Below are 23485 nucleotides of genomic sequence, written 5' to 3' on the forward strand. Positions count from 1 at the left end.
TCACACCTTTTGCTGAATTTGACAAGATATTTTAAGGAGAAAACATGAGTTTGTAGTCATAAACAATGCTATGCCTTTCCAATAAGATTGACAGTAGTTGAGGTTGAGGCTCCATCATTAATTATTTTGAGTATTGTGCCGGTTATTCTTCAGATTATGTACATATCTAAAATTTATTTGTATCGCATCTTTCAAGAACAGAAGTCACAAAGTGCTTCACAATTTAAAAGAAAATAAAAAGGCATTAATACAGCAGTGTTGTGAAAGTGTAGGAACACGGACCCACAACAGGGGGCGCAAATGAACGGACAATGGAGGAGTCAAATAACACTGCTTTTACTGTTGTGAAACAGGCACAACAAACACAACAGATTACAATCTCGAGATTGAGTCCAATTACAGCGGTGTCGTGTGGGCAGGCTCGACGATAGGAGACGTCTGTCCAAGTCGAACCGGAACCAACCCGATTTCCTCTGCCACCGAACCCCGGGAATACTGGAGCCGCCAAGTCCCGAACTCCCAGGTGGCCACTGCCTCCGCTCGTCGGATCCGGTACTGCTGGCGAGGAACAGAAACAGTCAGGTGTGGGCGCGGCTGCACCCAGCAACACGTGAGGTGGAAATACCACCTCCACCTCAAATCACAAAACAACACTGAAGTGTAGGAATATGTGTACTTATCCAAACACGTCCAAAAGGGTCTTCAGTGTCCTAAGCACAAGCAACAAAGTATTACGTCTCTGAATGAAACAACTGGCTGAGTTCGTTACCTCTTTGATTGAGCGATATCTCGGCAATGAGGTGGAGATGCCATCCAGCTGATATACCCCTCCGCTGATGGATGACAGCTGTCTCAGTTGATTGGTGACAGCTGTCACCTTGGCTGCTCCTGTCAGGCGGCAGCGCCCTCTGGTGCCTGGAGCCCGCACTCCAGGCAGGGCGCCCTCTGGTGGTGGTGGGCCAGCAGTACCTCCTCTTCAGCGGCCCACACAACAGGACCCCCCCCTCAACGGGCGACACCTGGCTCCCGACCGGGCTTGTCCGAGTGGCGGCGGTAAAAGTCGGCCAGGAGGGCCGGGTCCAGGATGAAGCTCTTCTTCACCCAGGAGCGTTCTTCGGGGCCGTACCCCTCCCAGTCCACCAGGTATTGAAAACCCCAGCCCATCCGTCGGACATCCAAAAGCCGGCGCACCGTCCAAGCCGGCTCGCCATCGATGATCCGGGCAGGAGGTGGTGCCGGACCGGGAGTACAGAGGGGCGAGGTGTGATATGGTTTGAGCTTTGAGACGTGGAACACGGGATGGATCCGCAGTGAGGCCGGAAGCTGGAGCCTCACTGCGGCGGGATTGATGACTTTGAGGATCTTGTAGGGTCCTATGTATCGTTCCTTCAGTTTCAGGGAGGCCACTTGTAGGGGGATGTCCTTTGTGGACAACCACACCTCCTGCCCGGGGCGATACGCTGGGGCCGGGGTCCGCCGCCGGTCTGCATGGGTCTTCGCCCTCATCCGGGCCTTCAACAAAGCAGAACGGGCGGCACGCCACACCCGACGGCACTTCCGCAGGTGGGCCTGGACCGAGGGCACACCGACCTCTCCCTCAACCACCGGAAACAATGGGGGCTGATACCCCAAACACACCTCAAAAGGGGAGAGGCCGGTGGCTGACGACACTTGACTGTTGTGGGCGTACTCAATCCAGGCCAGATGAGTACTCCAGGCCGCCGGGTGCGCGGCTGTCACACAACGTAAGGTCTGCTCCATCTCTTGATTGGCCCGTTCTGCTTGTCCGTTGGTCTGGGGGTGATACCCGGACGAGAGACTGACCGTGGCCCCCAGTTCCCGGCAAAAGCTCCTCCAAACGTGCGAGGAGAACTGGGGACCGTGATCGGAGACGATGTCTGATGGTATCCCATGCAGACGGACGACGTGGTGGACTAGGAGGTCCGCTGTCTCCTGGGCCGTTGGTAGCTTCGGGAGGGCCACGAAGTGGGCCGCCTTGGAGAATCGGTCCACTATCGTGAGGATGACGGTGTTTCCCTGGGACGGCGGGAGACCCGTGACAAAATCCAGGCCGATGTGGGACCAGGGGCGATGAGGGACGGGCAGCGGCTGTAGCAAATCCGAGGTCTTCCGGTGATCGGCCTTGCCCCTGGCGCAGGTGGTACAGGCCTGGATGTAACCCCGGACGTCGGCCTCTAGGGACACCCACCAGAAGCGCTGCCGGACGACTGCCACGGTCCTACGCACCCCAGGATGGCAGGAGAGCCTAGAACCGTGACAGAAGTCCAGGACGGCAGCCCTAGCCTCTGGTGGGACGTAGAGTTTGTTCTTCGGTCCGGTTCCGGGGTCTTGTGTCAGGGCCTCCCGGACGGTCTTCTCCACGTCCCAGGTGAGGGCGGCCACGATAGCGGACTCCGGGATGATGGGATCCGGGGGATCCGACGACTCCGTTTTGACCTCATCTTAATGTACCCGGGACAAAGCATCCGATCTTTGATTCTTGGTCCCGGGACGGTAGGTGATCCGGAAGTCAAAACGGCCGAAGAACAGTGACCAGCGGGCTTGCCTGGGATTCAGTCGCTTGGCGGTCCTGATATACTCCAGGTTCCGGTGGTCAGTGAAAACCGTGAATGGCACGGACGTTCCCTCCAACAGATGTCTCCACTCCTCAAGAGCCTCTTTCACCGCAAGGAGCTCTCGATTGCCGACGTCATAGTTCCGTTCGGCTGGGGTCAACCTGCGGGAAAAATAGGCACACGGGTGAAGGACCTTATCGGTCTTCCCGCTCTGGGACAGCACGGCTCCTATCCCTGAGTCCGAGGCGTCCACTTCAACCACTAACTGGCGACTAGGATCGGGCTGCACCAAAACAGGTGCAGACGAGAAGCGCCGTTTCAACTCCTTGAACGCGGCTTCGCAACGATCCGACCAGGTGAAGGGGACTTTTGGTGAGGTCAGGGCTGTCAGGGGGCTAACTACCTGGCTATAGCCCTTAATGAACCTCCTGTAGAAATTAGCAAAGCCTAGGAACTGTTGCAACTTCCTACGGCTTGTGGGTTGGGGCCAGTCTCTCACCGCCGTAACCTTGGCCGGATCAGGAGCGACGGAGTTGGAAGAGATAATGAACCCCAAGAAGGACAAAGAAGTGCGGTGAAACTCACACTTCTCGCCCTTCACAAACAGCTGGTTCTCCAACAACCGCTGCAGGACCTGACGTACATGCTGGACATGGGTCTCAGGGTCCGGAAAAAAGATGAGTATATCGTCTAGATATACGAAGACGAACCGGTGCAGGAAATCCCGCAAGACATCATTAACCAACGCTTGGAATGTCGCGGGAGCGTTTGTGAGACCGAACGGCATGACCAGGTACTCAAAGTGACCTAAGGGGGTGTTAAATGCCGTCTTCCACTCGTCTCCCTTCCGGATCCGAACCAGGTGGTACGCGTTTCTAAGATCGAGCTTGGTGAAAATTTGGGCTCCATGCAGGGGTGTGAACACTGAATCCAACAGGGGCAACGGGTATCGGTTGCGAACCGTGATCTCGTTCAGCCCCCTATAATCAATGCATGGACGAAGTCCGCCGTCTTTTTTACCCACAAAAAAGAAACCTGCGCCCATCGGGGAGGTGGAATTCCGGATCAACCCGGCAGCTAACGAGTCCCGGATGTAGGTCTCCATTGATTCGCGCTCAGGCCGTGAGAGGTTGTACAGCCTACTGGACGGGAACTCACTGCCCGGAACCAAATCAATGGCACAATCATACAGACGGTGGGGGGGAAGAGTGAGAGCCAGATCCTTGTTGAACACGTCGACAAGGTCGTGGTACTCCACCGGCACCGTCCCTAGATTGGGCGGGACTCTGACCTCCTCCTTAGCTTGGGAGCCGGGAGGAACCGAGGAACCTAGACACACCCGATGGCAGGTCTCGCTCCACTGAACCACTACCCCGGACGGCCAATCAATCCGGGGATTGTGCTTCAACATCCAGGGAAATCCTAAAACCACACGGGAGGTGGCCTGAGTCACAAAAAACTTGATCACCTCCCGGTGATTTCCTGACACCACCAGAGTTACAGGTGGTGTCTTATGCGTGATTGGAGGGAGTAGGGAGCCATCTAGTGCCCGAACCTGTACAGGCGAGGTAAGCGCCACCAGGGGGAGCCCTATCTCCCTGGCCCATCTGCTGTCCAACAGATTCCCCTCAGAGCCCGTGTCCACCAGTGCTGGGGCCTTCAGGGTTAAATCCTCATAAAGGATCGTGACTGGGAGTCGTGTGGCAATGTGGGTGTGTCCCACATGAATGTCTCGACCCACCCCTAGCCCAATCTCTAGGGGCGGGCGTTTAGTGTTTAACCGCTCGGGGCAGTCTCTCTCTTGGTACTCTCTCGAGCCACAAGCAAAACAAGCTCCGTGGGACCGTCTCCTCTGTGCATCTGGTGCCCTAAATGTTGCCCTACTCGTGTCCATAGCTTCGTCAGCAGGGGGAGCTGTGGCCCCTCGGAGCGCAGGGGCCGTGGAGCGTGGGAAAGGCGGAGCGCGGTCGGACCCGGAAGGGAGAGGGACGGCGCGTGCCCGGCCACGCCCTTCGTCTCGTTCCCGCCGACGTTCTTCTAACCGGTTGTCTAACCGTATGACAAGATCGATGAGCCCATCTAAATCCTGCGGTTCGTCCTTAGCCACCAGGTGCTCCTTAAGAACCAAAGACAGTCCGTTTACAAAGGCGGCGCGGAGGGCAGTGCTATTCCAGCCGGACCTCGCAGCCGCGATGCGGAAGTCGACTGCATAGGCAGCTGCGCTCCGACGCCCCTGTCTCATTGACAGTAGCACGGTTGAAGCGGTTTCTCCTCTATTGGGGTGATCGAACACGGTTCTGAGCTCCCTTACAAACCCATCATACGTCAGAAGGAGCCGTGAATTCTGCTCCCAGAGCACTGTAGCCCAAGCGCGTGCCTCACCGCGAAGCAGGTTTATTACATAAGCTACTTTGCTAGCATCAGTCGCGTACATGACGGGACGCTGTGCGAAGACAAGCGAACACTGCATAAGGAAATCCGCGCACGTCTCCACACAGCCTCCGTACGGCTCTGGGGGGCTTATGTAAGCTTCAGGGGAAGGTGGGAGGGGTCGTTGAACGACCTGTGGAATGTCACTGTTACGCACAGGGTCGACGGGAGGGAGAGCCGCAGCGGTGCCCGGAGGGCGCGCTTCCACCTGTGCGGCGAGAGCCTCCACCCTGCAGTTCAGGAGGACGCTCTGCTCGGCCATCAAATCTAACCGAGTCGTGAAAGCGGTGAGGATCCGCTGCAACTCACCGATCACCCCTCCCGCGGACGCCTGCGCGCCCTGTTCTTCCATTGGCCGTTCAACAGCCGGTTGACGCCCCTCGGGATCCATGACGATGGCCGAGATATCCTGTTGTGAAAGTGTAGGAACACGGACCCACAACAGGGGGCGCAAATGAACGGACAATGGAGGAGTCAAATAACACTGCTTTTACTGTTGTGAAACAGGCACAACAAACACAACAGATTACATTCTCGAGATTGAGTCCAATTACAGCAGTGTTGTGTGGGCAGGCTCGACGATAGGAGACGTCTGTCCAAGTCGAACCGGAACCAACCCGATTTCCTCTGCCACCGAACCCCGGGAATACTGGAGCCGCCAAGTCCCGAACTCCCAGGTGGCCACTGCCTCCGCTCGTCGGATCTGGTACTGCTGGCGAGGAACAGAAACAGTCAGGTGTGGGCGCGGCTGCACCCAGCAACACGTGAGGTGGAAATACCACCTCCACCTCAAATCACAAAACAACACTGAAGTGTAGGAATATGTGTACTTATCCAAACACGTCCAAAAGGGTCTTCAGTGTCCTAAGCACAAGCAACAAAGTATTACGTCTCTGAATGAAACAACTGGCTGAGTTCGTTACCTCTTTGATTGAGCGATATCTCGGCAATGAGGTGGAGATGCCATCCAGCTGATATACCCCTCCGCTGATGGATGACAGCTGTCTCAGTTGATTGGTGACAGCTGTCACCTTGGCTGCTCCTGTCAGGCGGCAGCGCCCTCTGGTGCCTGGAGCCCGCACTCCAGGCAGGGCGCCCTCTGGTGGTGGTGGGCCAGCAGTACCTCCTCTTCAGCGGCCCACACAACAAGCAGTTAAAAAACAAACTAAATATAAGCACGCCTTCAACGAAAGGTTCTTGAGCTTCTTTTTAAAGCTCTCAACAGTGTTCCCAATGGAAATGTTCTGTGAATGGAAAAACAAAATTGTATAAGACATGTGACATAATAAGCTCAGTTGAGGTGCTGGCCAAACACAACACCTTCACACATAATGCGAAGTTTGGACGATGTTTGGACAAATACAGCAAAATGGCGAAAACACTTGGAATTTGCGCACCACGAAACATAGCGCCGATGGGCAAGGCATGCATGACGCCAGCGTGATGGTTTGTGCACGCGACCGTGTCTGTTGAGCAGGAACAGCAGCTGCTCGCATTCTGTTCCATGGGATGAGCTGCACCACATCACGCTGTTGATTTGGAGAAAAATGAAGGAAAAAAAAAAAAACAGCTGTATAATTAGTGAATATCACTAGATTGATATAAATAATACATAAAGAAGGACACAATACAGAACCCTGCGGTTAAACAACCCTCGTAAAAAAAAAAAAAAAAAACACCACTCAGAAGATTTGAACCCATGCCACCTGATTAGCAGACAGCAACTCTACCACTGCGCCACAATCACTGTCTCGTAACAGGAGCGTGAAATGGCTCTAATCAGCAAGCAGACAAACATATTTTCTAAAAAAAGAAGAAAAGTACTGTGATAACTGACAAAACAGTGTCTGCTATGGTGTATTTCTGCTGATATGTGACTGAAAGTGGCATATTAGTCGTACTGTTGGCCTGTCATATAGTCCTGCGGCACACAGCTCACTTTTGACCAAAATTAGAGCAACTTTAAAGGCCCCTTCTCACAGAATGTGAAGTTTGGATGACGTTTGGACAAATACGGCAAAACAGTGCAAAACACTTCGAATTTGCACACCACGTAACACCGCGTCAATGGGCAGGTGTGCACAACGCCAGCGCAACGGTTTGTGCACGCGACGGTGTCTGTCAAGTAGGAACAGGTGATTTCAGTGAAATCATCTGGTGGCATCAGATCAGTTTGACACCTATGGTATAAGAAGTATGTGTGCCAATTTCGTTGCTTGTTTCCAGAAATGAATGATTGTTACAGTTATCTGCTCCACTATAGGGTTGAGGTTGGGGCTTTGGGAAGGCCAATCTAGAAGCTTAATGTTAGTTTGCTTTATCCAACTCACAGCCAGTTTTGATGTGTTTTGGGTCATTCTTCTGCTGGAATACCCAATTGTGGTCAAGTTTCAACAATCTGTCTGTTGATTTGAGGTGATATTGAAGAATTTGAAGAAAGTCCTCCTTCTTCTGTATTCCATCCACTTTGTACAATGCACCAGCACAACAGCCCCAGGGCATGATGCTATTGCCACTATGCTTGACAGCTAGTACAGTGTTCTTAGGTTTGAAAGCCTCACCTTTACTCCTCCAAATATACCATTTTTTTATTGTGGCCAAATCTATCTTGGTCTTTTCTGACCAAAAAACTATGTCTGACCATAAAACTTTTCTCAAGAAGGTATTTGGCTTGTTCATGTGGGCAGCTGCAAATTTCAGTTTACGTTGAAAGTGTTGATTTTGAAGCAGGGGCTTCGTTCTTGGTCGGCATCCTGTAAGTCCATGGCGATGTAAGATCCGCTTCATTACAGACAGTGCCGCTGGTGTTCTTGCAGTTTCAGGTTCATGGCAGGCCTGAGCCTTGGTGGTTCCAGGGTTGTTCCTGAACATCCAACCCAATTTCCTGTCATGTTCCTGTTGGCAACGGCTTGGGTCTTAATCCAGACCTTGGCAGAGTGGTGACACATCCTACTAACTTGTTCATGCATACAATTGTTTGAACTGATGATCCTGGAACCTGTAGTTCTCAGTTCTCAAATTCTCAAGGATAATTGCAATTCTGAGTTCCTTGGACTTTCCCATTGTTCTTAGAATTGGTTGTCCAATGAGTGCTGTCAAATACACCCTTTTTATGTTGGCAAAGACAAACTACCAGTTGTAGTCAGTCTTGATCACTAAGGAGGAGTTTCAATTTCAATTTTCAACTTAATTTCTATTTCAATTTCATTTATATAGCGCCAAATCACAACAGAGTTGCCTCAAAGCGCTTCACACGGGTAAGGTCTAACCTTACCAACCCCCACAGCAACAGTGGTAAGAAAAAACTCCCTCTGAGGAAGAAACCTCAAGCAGACCAGACTCAAAGGGGTGACCCTCTGCTTGGGCCATGCTACAAACATAAATTACAGAACAATTCACAGAACAATTCACGGAGGAATATACAAGAAATGCTATTGGCGCACAGGACAGGAGAACCGCCAACACGAATACAACTCCCATCTCTGGATGGAGCTGCACCTTAAACAGAGAGAAAAAATAGAATGAGGCATCAGAAAGACAAAAAAATACTGTATAATTTGCCAGCATTAAACAACAAGAAGAACAGAGAAATACTAAGGTGATCGCCGGCCACTAGCCCTAAACGTCACTAAAAGACCCAGAATTCAGGTAAAGTTGAGGCCGCGGCCCGCTCCAATTACTAATAAATGAATTAAAAGAGTAAAAAGTGTAAAACAAAACTGTACCAGTATGCTAGCCATATGAAAGGGAAAATAAGTGTGTCTTAAATCTGGACTTGAAAGTCTCCACAGAATCTCACTGTTTTATTGACGCAGGGAGATCATTCCACAGAACAGGGGCACGATAAGAGAAAGCTCTGTGACCCGCAGACTTCTTATTCACCTTAGGGACACAAAGTAGTCCTGCACCCTGAGAACGTAAAGCCCGGGCCGGTACGTAAGGTTTAATTAGGTCATCTAGGTAGGGAGGTGCCAGTCCATGAATAATTTTATAGCTTAGTAGCAGAACCTTAAAATCTGATCTCACTGGGACAGGAAGCCAGTGAAGGGATGCCAAAATGGGTGTAATGTGGTCGAACTTTCTGCTTTGTGTCAAAAGTCTGGCTGCAGCATTTTGAACCAACTGGAGACCCCTAATGCTAGACTGCGGTAAACCAGAAAATAGAACATTGCAGTAGTCCAATCTAGAAGAGATAAATGCATGGATCAGGGTCTCAGCATCAGTTATAGACAGGATGGGTCGAATCTTCGCTATATTTCACAGGTGGAAGAAAGCAGTCCTCGTAATATTTCTAATATGGAGGCCAAAGGACAACGAAGGATCAAAAATTACCCCAAGGTTCCTCACTTTGTCAGTGTGATGTATGACACACGAGCCGAAGCTGAGCGTTAACTGGTCAAATTGATGCCGATGTCTCACTGGACCAAGAACCATCATTTCAGTCTTATCAGAGTTTAAAAATAGGAAGTTTCTAGACATCCAACTTCTCACTGCTACAAGGTAATCTTCTAAGGATTTTATGAGAACGAGATTACCAGTAGTTATCGGCATGTATAACTGAGTATCATCTGCATAGCAGTGAAAGGTAATCCCAAAACGCAGCAATATGTGCCCAAGGGGTGCTATATAAAGGGAGCAAAGCAGGGGGCCTAAGACAGACCCCTGTGGAACCCCAAATTTCATGTCACTAAAGTTAGAGGTAGTGTAACTGTACAAAACACAGTGAGAACGACTGGTCAAGTATGACGTCAGCCATGCAAGGGCACTCCCAGTAATCCCAAAATGATTTTCCAGCCTATCAAGTACAATATGATGATCCACTGTATCAAATGCAGCACTGAGATCTAACAGCAACAGAGGCGTAGTGGTGTCCGAATCCACTGTAAGCAGAAGATCATTCACCACTTTAGTGAGAGCCGTCACTGTGGAATGATATTTTCTAAAAGCAGACTGCAGTGGCTCAAAGAGATTATTCTCAGTAAGATAGTCTACGAGCTGCCGTGACACCACTTTAACCAGAATTTTAGACAAAAATGATAGATTTGATATTGGACGATAGTTTGTCAATACACTAGGGTCAAGATTAGGTTTCTTAAGTAATGGTTTAATCACTGCAGATTTGAAACATTTAGGAACAGATCCAGAAGTTAAAGAAAGATTAATAATTTCCAGCACAGTCGGCCCAAGAGTGGGCCACAGGTGCTTAAACAGTTTTGTTAGTATAGGATCAAAAAACAGGTTGTGCTTTTTGTTGACTTACGAGTTTTGTCAGCATGCCTAGTGAGATACTGTCAAATTCTGTAAATCTAGGTAATACCTCAATAGTGGCGCCCACACCAATAGCAGGGTGTAGTGGCTGGATTAAGGCATGCCGGGATATGTTTAACCTGATGTTTTCTATTTTCTTCCCAAAATAATCCAGGAAATCTTGTGCTGTAAAAGGAGAGTGAACTACAGGTGGTTGTCCATGCAAAAGTGTTGCCACCGTGTTGAACAAGAACTTTGACTTATGCTTGTTTTTGTTGATCAAATCAGAGTAGTAGGTCCGCTTTGTAGCCAATAATGCATGCTTATAGTCTAAGATAGCATCACGCCACGCAAGGTGAAATACTTCTAATTTTGAACAACGCCATTTCCATTCTAGACCTCTTGCTTTATGCTTGAGGTCAAGCAGATAATCACTGAACCAAGGTGACTGTGATTTGGGGGAGTGCGGTTTTAACACAGGTGGTGCAATCATGTCGAGTGTAGTTTTGAGCACTGAGTTTAAACTATCCACAAGTCTGTCTACTGACTGGGTATTTGTCAAATGTGAAGCTAAGACATCAGGAAGTCTAGCTTCGAGTTCGGTCTTAGTTGAGGAGTTGATGCATCGCCGTAATGATATATAAGGTTGTTGTTCCACTAAACAAGGCAACGAAACTGTAAAGTTAATAAGTGAGTGATCAGACACAACTGATGTAAGAGGCATGATGTCAATATTCGTGACAGCAGTACCATGTGCGAGAACCAGATCCAGGGTATTTCCACTAATGTGCGTCGAATCCCGAATGCACTGCCGAAATCCTAATGCATCCACAATTTCCATAAATGATTTGCAGAGGGGATCAGAAGGCTTATTTATATGAATGCTAAAGTCAACAATGATCAGAATGTAATCTACACTAGTTGACAAGTTAGAGATGAATGCACCAAATTAATCTAAGAATTCAGAATACGGGCCAGGAGGCCTATATACAGTGATAAAGTAATACGACTGACTTTTATTCTTCTGACCTTGGCAATGTGTAATATCCTGAGCAGAGCGGAGAATCAGATGCTCAAACGAGTGATATTTGTAACCCACCAACAACTAATAAGCTAAACCTAGATTTATAAATAAGAGTAACACCCCTGCCTTGCTTCGCATCATGAGGGACGTGACTAAATGTATATGCTGGTGGGCAGGCTTCATTTAAGGGGAGGACAGCTGCAGGTTTAAGCCAGGTTTCACATAGGCCAATCATATCTAAGTGATGATCAATAATTAGATCATTGATCAACAATGATTTTGAGGACAGTGATCTTATGTTAATGAGACCCAGTCTAAGGACCTCAGTGGGGTTGACAGTTGAACTGTTTGGGTTTAGGGGTGGTTCCAGAGTAGCATATATAAGATGCCTAGAAGTAGATTTAGGTTTAAGACATTCCATGTGCTTTGTAGGTAGCAGACACAAAATCTTTGCTATTGCTGGAACAACCACTGGGCCATCCTCAATTTCAACATCATCCAATATAGTAATGGGTATTAAGTTTGGAAAGCATATCCCTCTATGATTTTTATGAACATGACTACGGAAGCAGGCCACAGTCTCAACTTGTTGAAACTCCCTCCCTGGCAAATTAACTGCACTATTACCATAGTGGATTTTCTGCACTAAATTCCGCACTAAGCTAATGGATTCCACACCCACATTTGTCATAAGCCTTGCAGGGTCTCTAATCACCTGCTCCGTGGCTCCGATTCCTAATGTTACCCTCCCTGTAGAGCTCTATCTATGTTTATCTATGTAGGAGTGAATAGGCCTTGACATTGGAGAACCTTCAGCACTTATTAAAAGATTTAAGTGAATATATGTATATATTAAGCCTGTGTAGATTAGAGAAGGTCCAAAAAAAAAAAAAATCAAACTTGTGCATCCAATTTTTGTTTGTTCTTTTTGTTTTGTTTAGAGTCAATAATCTATGGTGTGCAATCATTCCATCCTGGCAAAAGAACAGTTCAAAAACATTATTAAAAAGTAAAAATTACCATGATATTCATACCCATGATGAGTGCATGTAAACTTCCAACCACAATTGTACTTACTCAGGGAGGTCGGTAAGGTTAGACCTTACCCTTGTGAAGTGCCTGAAGGTGACTTCTATTGTGATTTTGCGCAATATACTGTAAATAAACTGAACTGAAATGACTAATACCAGACAGTCTCCCAAGGAGTGTTTGAACTAAATCTCAGAAAAATTCAGTCAACTGATTTTCAGAAAATCAAGGGGTGGAGAATCGTGCACTGTGAAGTGTGCACAAATCTTGATGGCAGTAATTCTATCGACCTTTGACCAAAGGACTAAAATGGGGACACATGAAGATTTAAGTAACTGTGACAAGGGACAAATCGTGATGGCTCTATGACAGAACCAGAGCATCTCCAAAACTGTTGCTCTTGTGGAATGTTCCTGGTGTGTAGTGGTCCATACCAATTAAAATTGGCCAGAGGAAGGAAAGCCGGTGAACCGATGACAGGGTCACGTGGGGTGTGTTGGACAAACAAATTCAATCCACAAATGCCACACTTTGCAATTTACAGGTTTTAAAGTGTCTGCTGGTAATGTCTTGGTGTCAGACACCACAGCACATCTTCAAAGGTCTAATGGAGTTCATGCCTCAATGGGTCTGGGCTGTTTTGGAAACAAAATGGGCACATAGATGACATTCAACATGTGCCATAATGTTGTGGCTGATCAATTTATGTGCTTGATTGGTGGTAATTTATTCATGGAGACATGGTGTTTTGGCATACGTATTTAGTTGAAAATATTAAAGCATGTCAAGGGATAACAGATCAGAAGATTATACCGCATGATCGCAACATTTATAAAGACATTCTGATTCTTTTCAATGCATGCCAACACATGTCAGTACATAGCCATGTGCTGTTCTGCTGGATAAGAGTTCCACAGAGGAAAGAAATTCTCAAAGTAGACAAAATTACCAAGGAATGCCCCAGTTACTCGTGTTGCTCAAAGAACCATTTTCAACCCAAATTAAAGACAATGCCTTCCTTTAATAAGCATGTGACAAGTTCAAGATAACAGCAGTTGTCATGCCAAATGTAAAGTTTAGTAAGTATCTAGTAACTCTTTTGGTCAAGATCTGTCTTTCCATGTTACCCTTCTTCCAAAATACACAATAAAATGTTAACAGCATTCAGTTTAAAAATAAAAACACAAAGAATATCCATAAAATTCTTCAGCTCTGCTTGCACAGCATATATAACTGTAGAGCAGATCATCCATCAAATAGTACAGACCGAATCTCCTTGATGCCTTTACAATAATATAGTGCAACAGATAACAGAATATTTACAGAGGAATCTTTCAAATGGTGGTTAATAGGGTTTTAAAAAGGAATAGTTGACACCATGTGTCATGCTTAGTTATCATGTTATGGGTAACATGTCATATGCCATAGAATCCAATAGACGTCGACACTGTCAGACCTTTACTTTGGGCAGCAAACATTCAACACAGTCAAAACTATTCCATTTATTAATCCTATTAGCTCCATCAATAATTTGCATTACTTTTTACCAAAATTGGTGCAACTTTAACTTTGGCCCCCTGTACAAACTGAAACTACCTTTTGTCACCCTTTTTGCTATTTTACCCCATAACTTCATAACATTCAGTCAAAGACAGTCCAAACTATACCTTTTTAGAATCTTTATGATCAGACGAATAATGTGGTATAGTTTTCAATATGATTGGAGCATTTGTAAGTTTTGACCCCTGTGTAATTCTTTATTAACTCCTACTTGGCCGCCTATTGAAAAATCAAGTGGACAGTCTGCTTTCTGAAAAGAGTAATGTCTAAGGAGTATTTGTGCTGAATTTGGTGCTTGTACCACCATTTGATAGACTGTTTCAGTTATCTACTGCACTAATACAAAGTTTCAACACAAAACTTAAACGTCTTAAAATTTAAAGGAAACAAAACAGAGGTTGTCCTGTTCGGTCGCCCTGACCTAGTTCAGGTCCTTGCCAGCTCCGTAGGCCCACTAACATCTTACATAGGATCCCATTCTAGGAATCTTGGTGTGATTATTGATGGTGCATTTAAATTAGATAAACAATTTAGCTCAGTGGTCAAATCTAGTGTTTTTAGCTGAAGCTTATACCAAAGGTAAATCTTATCAAAGCCAGAAAGATCTTGAAAAAGTGATTCATGCTTTTATTACGTCTCTCTTAGATTATTGTTACTCCTTGTATGTTGGCATTGACCAGTCACAGCTGAACCACCTATAGCTTGTGCAGAATACAGCAGCTCATCTCCTAACCGGAACAAAGAAGCGTGAGCACATAATGCCGGCGCTCTCTTCCCTCTTCCCTGTTAGGTACAGGACTGATTTTAAGACTCTTTTATTTGTTTTTATGTCTCTGAATGGGCTGGCCCCGGAATACTTGTCTGACTTTATTAGATTGCACCAGCCCTCCAGAGCCCTTAGATCAATGAATCAGATGCTTCTGGTCGTTCCTCAATCCTTCTTAAAAACTAGAGGAGACCAAGCCTTTGCGGTTGTGGCTCCCATTTTTTGGAATGCGCTACCTTTCACGGTGTGGACTGCGAATAGCCTTTCCAGTTTTAAAACACTTCTGAAGTCTCACTTGTTCACCTTTGCCTTTGATTGTGCAAAACCATTTTATTAGTTCTTTTATCTGTTTTATTCCACTGTATTATTATTGTTGTTTTTATTGCTTTTTATTATTTTTATTGTTGTGCCTATTTTACTGTAAAGCACTTTGAGAGGCCATTGGCTGTGTAAATGTGCTATATAAATAAAGCTGACACTGACATTGAAAACACTTCGGAGGAACATTTTCTAAAGCCTATCTCCTATTACTGATTTTTTTTTAAACCCAATTGCCTATGATTTCAGCAAATAAATAGTTAGATGAATAAATACAGAAAATTATATTATATAAATATATCAACTATATTATATACTGCTGTATATGGTACTGCACCCAGTGGTGAACAAAAGGTGAGTGAGTATCAACGTACTGCCGCACAGTACCAAATGCAACAAGAGTGCTCTGAAAGCACAATATCTCCTGTTGGCAAATGCTGCTTTGGAAAAAGTGCTTGCTACATTTTGGTAACATTTTAAGGAATTGTATGTTTCCTGAAATTCTTCCTAAAAATGTGAGAGAAGTTGATTTCAGATTGCAGGCACCAACTCATGGAACTGACAGTGTCTGTTTGTTAATCAAGGGCCAGAACTCTGCCAAAATGTGTCAAACTTGTACAGTACAGTATTATCAACCTATAACAAGGATTAAAAACCACTAACAGCTATGCAAAGACAGTTTGACAAATGATTCAAATATCCATCACTTTTTATAACACAACCTTGTCCTGATCTTTGATGTTCCAGCAAAAAATGAACAACTGTCCCCCTCAGGTTTTGATGAGGAAAAAATAATGTGCTAAACTATGTTATATTAAATGCCAAATCCTCTCCTTGTGTAACACCACACCCACAAGTCTACTTTTGTCAATATTCAATTCGTCAAAAGGTGTATATGTCACAGAGTGAAGACCAAATGAAGCTAAACCAGATTTCCTCATTTTTAAATATCTGCAATTCCAAGTGCTGTAAAAATACATCCTGTAATTTGATTTAGGAACAGACTGTGACAAAAAACCTGAACAACCACCACTATCACCACAACATGTACTCGCATGTAAAATACACACCTTTTTTGTACCACTGTTGACACAGCTAACGTTAATGATAAGCCTTTGAGTAAATTTTTGTGTTGGCAGTAAAAATACAGACAGGCATTAATGTCACATTGACAACTTTTATGATAATTTTTCACTTAGAGGTTCACACAGTTGATAAATATTGACAGAAATTGCCCATATAGTTTAAATCACACACTGTTCAAAGAATTATTTTGAAATTACCAAAATTACATACTGCCACACTGAATGTGCTCACATCACTAACACCAGACCGCACACTTAAAGTAATGTATCTTATTAACAACATCAATGGTAGTGCGTTACCTACCAGCCCAATACTGGTATGTGTGCATCAAAAATCATATCAAATACAGGAAAAAACTGAAGTTAGACAGCTATTTTAATACAGTGTATGTGATACAGTATATTTCACATATATTGACATGCAGGCATGCCCCGAGCCAAACTGAATGATCGGTATCAGGTCTGAAAAGGCCATACTTTATCAATCACTATCAGCTTTAAGCAGTGTGTTAAGAATTTCACAAGGCGTCGATGGAGCCAGTAGCCACCGCGCTATTTAAAGCTTGCTAGCTTACCAGCTGGACAAGTCATGTTTCAGAAGTGTTTCAAAATTAAGCAAATTTATGCTCTGATTTGCTTCAAATAAGCACCAAGTCCATTTTTGATGGTTGCTGCAGATAACTCTGAGTGCAGTCCCATTGTCTCAAAGGTTTTACAGTCAGATGACTCCCATTGCAATGGTAACTAAGGTGCCATGAAACGTGGCTAGGTGTGCACAGAAACACATCACTGGAACATCAGTACACAAATGCTAGGGTGAAGTTTGCTGTGAAGTTGGCTGCTGTAGCTGCTCTGGGAGACACAAAAATCAACATCTTTACAATGTACGTACTTTTTGCAATCAAACAGTGAGAGCAAACTCAAGAATGATCCCGGCAGAGGTGAGATTTATGGTTCGTAAACATAGGTGACCACGCAAAGCCCCTATTAATGCAGAGTCAATGTTCTTCCATGAGATCTTCAACACATCATTTACCCTACCAGGTCAGCATGTCTTATGCCTAAAAGGCTGTCACTTTTAATAAAAAGGGACCATTTAAAATTTATACCAGGTGTGTCACAATATCTTACATGTGATTTTTAGATTCTGTTAGAACATCTTATAGAGAACTTTGACTCCACATAAATAGGCCTTGCACAATCATGTTTGCGAGCCATAAATCACCTCTGTTGCGATAATTCTGGTGGTTGTTAACAAAAACCATGTTAAACATACAATCTCCAGAAAAATAGACACACTCATTCATTGCAATCCAATCCAACCCAGCAGTGGTGTATATGTTTTATTTATTCCAAATTTAAGGGACTACGAGGTCTGTTAGAAAAGTATCGGACCTTTTTATTTTTTGCAAACACCATATGGATTTGAATAACGTGTGTTTGCATCAGCCAAGCTTGAACCTTCGTGCGCATGCGTGAGTTTTTTCATGCCTGTCAGTTGCGTCATTCGCCTGTGAGCAGGCTTTGTGTGAGCAGTGGTCCACCCCTCTCGTCAGATTTTTATTGCGAATAAATGTCTGAACGATTTGGAGCTTTGCTGCATCAATTTTTTCCAGAAACTGTGAGAGACCTCCAGGTGGACACCATTCGGAAAATTCAGATGGCTTTCAGGGACCATTTTATGGGGATTACACAAATTAAGGAGTGCTCCAGCCGAATTTATATAGCTGTATATAAAAATGTTTTGTGTGTGTTTTTGCCTTTAAATAGATGGTAAATAATGTTGAGATTATTAATTTCACTTTTGCACAAAAAATAGATAGTAATATTGGGTATTCTGGTAATGACTTTATGTTATAATGTTATAATAATAATGATGGTATGTTGCAAATTTGCGACAACAGGCATACAGGTCAATTTGGTAAGTTGCATATCTGAGTCAGAGATTGTAGCATATATGCGACGATGGGCGTTAAGGGGTTAAAGACCGCCCACAGCATCTGAGAGCGCGGCGCACTCCGAGCGCCGATCGACAGGCTGACACCCCGCTGAAACAACCAGATCATTTCCAACGTGAAGGCTTTGTTGATCCGGGACGTCTTCTGACTTCCACAAAAAAGACATAAGGCATGGACATCAGCACTTTTTCGGCATATTCCACTGTTACAGGAGTTTTTTTCATGGAAAAAGAAGCGGACGGATGCGCCACCATGCTGCTCATGGCGCGGGACAAAACCACCTCCGTGTTGGTCTCACAGGATGGCTTTGAGATGGATTTCAGACGGCTGTCGGTGGCTTTTTAGTCGTGTGACTATCCGAGAAATTGTGCATGAGCTGGACATGCCCCAACATGTCCTGTGAGGCTTCATCATGGCGTTGCTTTGCGCCATGCGGCTCTGCCGCGACGCGCGGAATTCCTCCGCTCCTCTTTCCATGACAAAAACTCCTGTAACAGTGAAATGTGCCGTTCATTTCTAAACTGGACGCTGTGTTTTATCCGGGACGTCCTCTGACTAGCACAGAAATTGCAGAAGACGTGGACATCAGCACTTTTTCGGCACATTGAGACAGACATGCGGAGGAATTCCGCGCATCGCGGCAGAGCCGCATGGACGCTGTGGGCGGTCTTTAAACCGGCTGGAGCACTCCTTAATCTGTGCAATCCCCATAAAAATGGTCCCTGAAAGCCATCTGAATTTTCCGAATGGTGTCCACCTGGAGGTCTCTCACAGTTTCTGGAAAAAATTGATGCAGCAAAGCTCCAAATCGTTCAGACATTTATTCGCAATAAAAATCTGACGAGAGGGGTGGACCACTGCTCACACAAAGCCTGCTCACAGGCGAATGACGCAACCGACAGGCGTGAAAAAACTCACGCATGCGCACGAAGGTTCAAGCTTGGCTGATGCAATCACACGTGATTCAAATCCATATGGTTTGTGCAAAAAATAAAAAGGTCCGATACTTTTCTAACAGACCTCGTATTTTATTGTTGCTCACACTGACAGTGAGGTGATACTGTGCAGCTACAATGAACAATTATTTTCAGAAGACCATCGTAGATACTTTCATGATTACTCAAGTAACTGGATAAGACTGTGGTTTACTAACAGGCAACATAAAATAGAATTACAATCATGTATGCTCAATTTCTCTATTGGGCGGGGGGGGGGGGGGTTAATAAGTAAGTACTAAAACAAGTATTCATGAGCAGCTCCATCGTGAGATAAAGTCACAAGATGGTACAGGAGATCAAGTAATGAAACATTATAGCGTTTGGATAGTTGCTTACAGTGGACCAAGAACATACACAGAAAGTGACCTTGAGATGGGCCTCACCCAACAAAAGGAAGACGGGATCACGGAGAACCTTTCTTGGGGAGAGGCAGAACATGTGGAAAATAATTTAAGTTATCGAAGGCCAACTGTCTCAACCATGTGTACCGGTGGGTGCAATGGTACCACAGATAAAATCTGTAGCATATTAAACATATTTGCTATTCTCTAAATTTAAAACAATGTTTGCAGCTAATATGACGAGCTATATTTAGCTGACATTGCCACAGCAGAGAATACAGCGCTACAAAGTGCTCAAAAACCATGAAAATTTCACTGTGACTCAGAAATATGACATATACTGTAAAGTGTAAAAATCAAATCAAATCAATTTTATTTATATAGCGCCAAATCACAACAAACAGTTGCCCCAAGGCGCTTTATATTGTAAGGCAAGGCCATACAATAATTACGGAAAAACCCAACGGTCAAAACGACCTCCTGTGAGCAAGCACTTGGCAACAGTGGGAAGGAAAAACTCCCTTTTAACAGGAAGAAACCTCCAGCAGAACCAGGCTCAGGGAGGGGCAGTCTTCTGCTGGGACTGGTTGGGGCTGAGGGAGAGAACCAGGAAAAAGACATGCTGTGGAGGGGAGCAGAGATCAATCACTAATGATTAAATGCAGAGTGGTGCATACAGAGCAAAAAGAGAAAGAAACACTCAGTGCATCATGGGAACCCATGCTGGGGGGTTGGCAGTCGAGAGCCCTGGTCACACAACACTAACGAAAGACACCAAAGCCAAAACGAAACAAGAAATCTGGACTTACACTGACTTTCAGAAACAGCGTTTACCCATCACCCAGCTTCGTTTCTGTAGCCGGTGCATCGAAAGAATTTTCAAACTGTTGAAAAATGTGAACAAATCCTGACGACAACCTCAATTCGTCCGTTTTGCTTTCTGTCTTGACGGTTCCTCGTCGTTTGCGTAGTTCCCGTACCGTACTTCTGTTTGATTATCATCCAACTTCGTTCAACCTCCCAAGTCCGACGTCTTGCACGAACGTTGACGATCTCTGAACGGCTCAATAACTAAACCTCAGACGAGCTGAACGTGACTCGCCCATGTGTGGAACGAACAGCAATGTTTTCATTCAGAAACAATAGCACCAAGAACGGTTTGTCAGCTACTTTAACTATTTACGCACGTACGTTGCAGCCGTGAAGACAAACCTGTTGTCAAGACAACCAGTTCTTGCAGCTGCAGGCGCTGTGCAGAGCGCAGGGTGGCTTCAGAAAAGATCACAGGCTGGCCCTCAATCTGATACCTGCTGTCAAGTCATCATAAATGTTTCGTTTTGATTTTGTTTAAAGCGCCGTTTGCTTCGTTTTTCTTTTGTTAGTTTCGGTTTTGTTTTGTTCTTTTATGTGCTCTGGACTCGCAGGCTTTTCGGTGATGGGAGAAGTGCAGGCTCATTCGTCCACTTTTTCTCGACGATTTGTGACTTTGTGACTTTTTTCCCTTCGTTCAGCGATCACCGTGTGCCGTGTGACCAGGCCCCTAGGGTGTGTGAAAGGCAGAGAAATTTTTCATATTAACACAGTTTCCTGTGGTCCACTGGACTACTCATATGTCATCTTGATGTAAAAACAACAAAAACTATTTATTTAGTATTCATTTAAATCCATCACGTTGTTGTGAGAATAGTGTGAAGAAAAAGTGAACGTTTTACATAAGACACTGTATCACAGGACCCCGTACTCAACTTAACATTGTATAGGTGTGCCTATTTTTCAAGTCACTGAGTGAAAAAAAACTTTCTGCCAACAAAGCACCACACAGAGGGATTAGAGAAGACTAACCCAGATTCCATTACCACAAACCATTCCGTCACTGGTTACATTCAAGACAATGAAGACCAAAGGAGAAAGAGTATCGATCATGACTGTTTAGCTATGTTGTCCCTCAGGAAGGAAGAAAGCGAACAAAGGAGATTTGCGTGACTATGATGGAGCAAATATTCCTTCCTTGTCTGTTTTTGAGTCCTTTCTGAGAATGGCCCTCTCTTTTCTCCCCCAGATCTCTTCCTCTCTCTTTCCCCTCAGGGCCCATGCTCTGGTTCACCGACAATGTTGCAGCCCTAAAGCAAAAAAGTCATCCACCATCCTTCACCGACACATGCCTGCAGATTTGTTCACTGAAAAAATAAAAGGTTAAAAACACACATGAACTAAGGATACATGTCAATGAAAATGCATTCCTCCGAAGACACCCCCTAAGACAGTCCATTTATTATCGTGATCGAGGGCAAGAAAGAAATAGCTGCGAGATTAGGTGGGTTTTTAGCTTTGTTGCCATAGTAATCATTGTTTTGCCTTTTTCCTTCCTGCCTTGCATTCCTCTGCACAATGCGATGAAAAGCAAATTGCCTTTTAACAAAGCAGATTGGAGTGGTTTTGGAAAAGAAGCGGGCAAAGGCTCGGAAGGCTGAAAGATGCACACGTGTTGAAAAAACATGTCCACAAAGACAAGTGGAGCTGGAACTGCTGGAGCTGTGTTCACTTGCTGGTCATTTTGAATTCTCAAGGCTGCATGTTACCTGATATCAGGTAGACAGATTTTATCTCTGACTCACAGCACTGAGCCAGACAGAGGTGTATTTAAAGAGCAAAGGAATAACAAACAATCACTAAGACTGGATGTACGCCACTCAACAAAGCCCAGACCGGACGTATGTTGTTATCATACTGATAATCCCTTAAAGACACAAAAAATACACACATTGTCACAAACCTATATGTATACAAATATATGGCATCACCTCAAACCCTTTAAATTGGGCTTTACTACGTATAACAGTGCTTGATTCTTCCTGCACATGGATATCTGATTGAGCTGAAAAAGGACATGTTCTACATGTATACTGTATGTCTGCAGTGTTATCTCAAAGACCCAGGTGCATATCTAAAGGCCCAGCCCTCATGTCAATACTGTACAGAGTAAATAAAGTGATAACAAAAGGGGAAAAAGGACAAGTACTCACAGTTCTTCCAGGTAGGGGAAGTTCTTGAAGACATAAGCTGGAAGCTCAGTGATGTTGTTCATGCTGAGGTCACTATAGAAACAAGAAGAATTATTTTAAACACAACAAAAACTGGGGTTTTCAACAATGTTATAGTTAATACAAACAAACAATATGTGTTTCAGCGATATAAATGTAAAAGATTGCGTTACAGGAGAAAATTTTCACTCATTTCTCAGATGTGGGAGCGTACCCTGGTACTGCTTTAACCTCACTGTAAAATCGCCTTGAGTCTTGAATGGCAAACACCCAACCAGACAACTACAAATTACACTCATTATTGGCATACCGTAATTCCTGGTGTTTCACAGCCAACCTCAAAATAATGGAAATGAAATGTATATTGACTCAACCTTTAACTAGTGATCTATGACCAACTTCACAAAATGCTATCTGCACTCTGACATGTATCATATAAAGGTGGTAGTAAATCTTCTGTGATGAAATAAATTAACAAAGTGGGAACCCTCTGTATTGAAGAGACTAACGGATCAGTTTATACATGTACACAACTGACAAATATGATGTATATTTAAAAATTCCAATTCCATATTTCCCCTTGAAGATGTACTGGAATTATTTTCATAAAATATGCATCTTGATATGGTGTGGTACTATTGCCCGAAGCTTTACTGAAATCCATTTAACACTTTAGGAGGAACAAGGGAACAGCTGAAGGGGATCACTTTTACTTAATGAAAACTTTAACTTAATTGTAATCCTGAGGTAGAAGTAGCACAGAATCAAAACTTTTTAAGTTCTGGGAACAACTGACTTTTACATTTATGAACTCAAAAATTTGTGGCAATTGACTGGCTCAATATTTTTGAGTTCTGCTAACTTGTTCGGGTTTACAGTGCATATCATGCATCACTGAAACACAAAAGTCAAATGATCTCCCATTGAAGATGTTGGACCACAATCATTTTCCTTTTGAAATACCTTCATATCATGTACTATCACTGAGTGAAGTTTCACTGAAATCCACCAACTGGTTTAGGAGGGGTTGTGCTTACAAAAAATCATGCACAGATGGAGAAGGTGACTCCTATAGAACTTTTGGGGGAAGGTATAATTAAATTACCTAAAAG

At 44.7% G+C, this 23485-nt stretch overlaps 1 protein-coding gene across 1 annotated transcript in view; it reads right to left on the reverse strand.

The window, feature by feature from the left end:
- The window catches only part of lgr4 (leucine-rich repeat containing G protein-coupled receptor 4), a 147225-nt gene that overhangs the window by 74213 nt on the left and 49527 nt on the right, over positions 1–23485 (reverse strand). The window contains exon 2 of the mRNA XM_034191843.1: positions 22356–22427. Coding sequence (XP_034047734.1) covers positions 22356–22427 — 72 coding nt within the window. The remainder of the gene's footprint in view (positions 1–22355; positions 22428–23485) is intronic.

The sequence above is a fragment of the Thalassophryne amazonica genome, chromosome 2 (assembly GCF_902500255.1).
Source record: "Thalassophryne amazonica chromosome 2, fThaAma1.1, whole genome shotgun sequence".
NCBI classification, from domain to species: Eukaryota; Metazoa; Chordata; class Actinopteri; order Batrachoidiformes; family Batrachoididae; genus Thalassophryne; species Thalassophryne amazonica.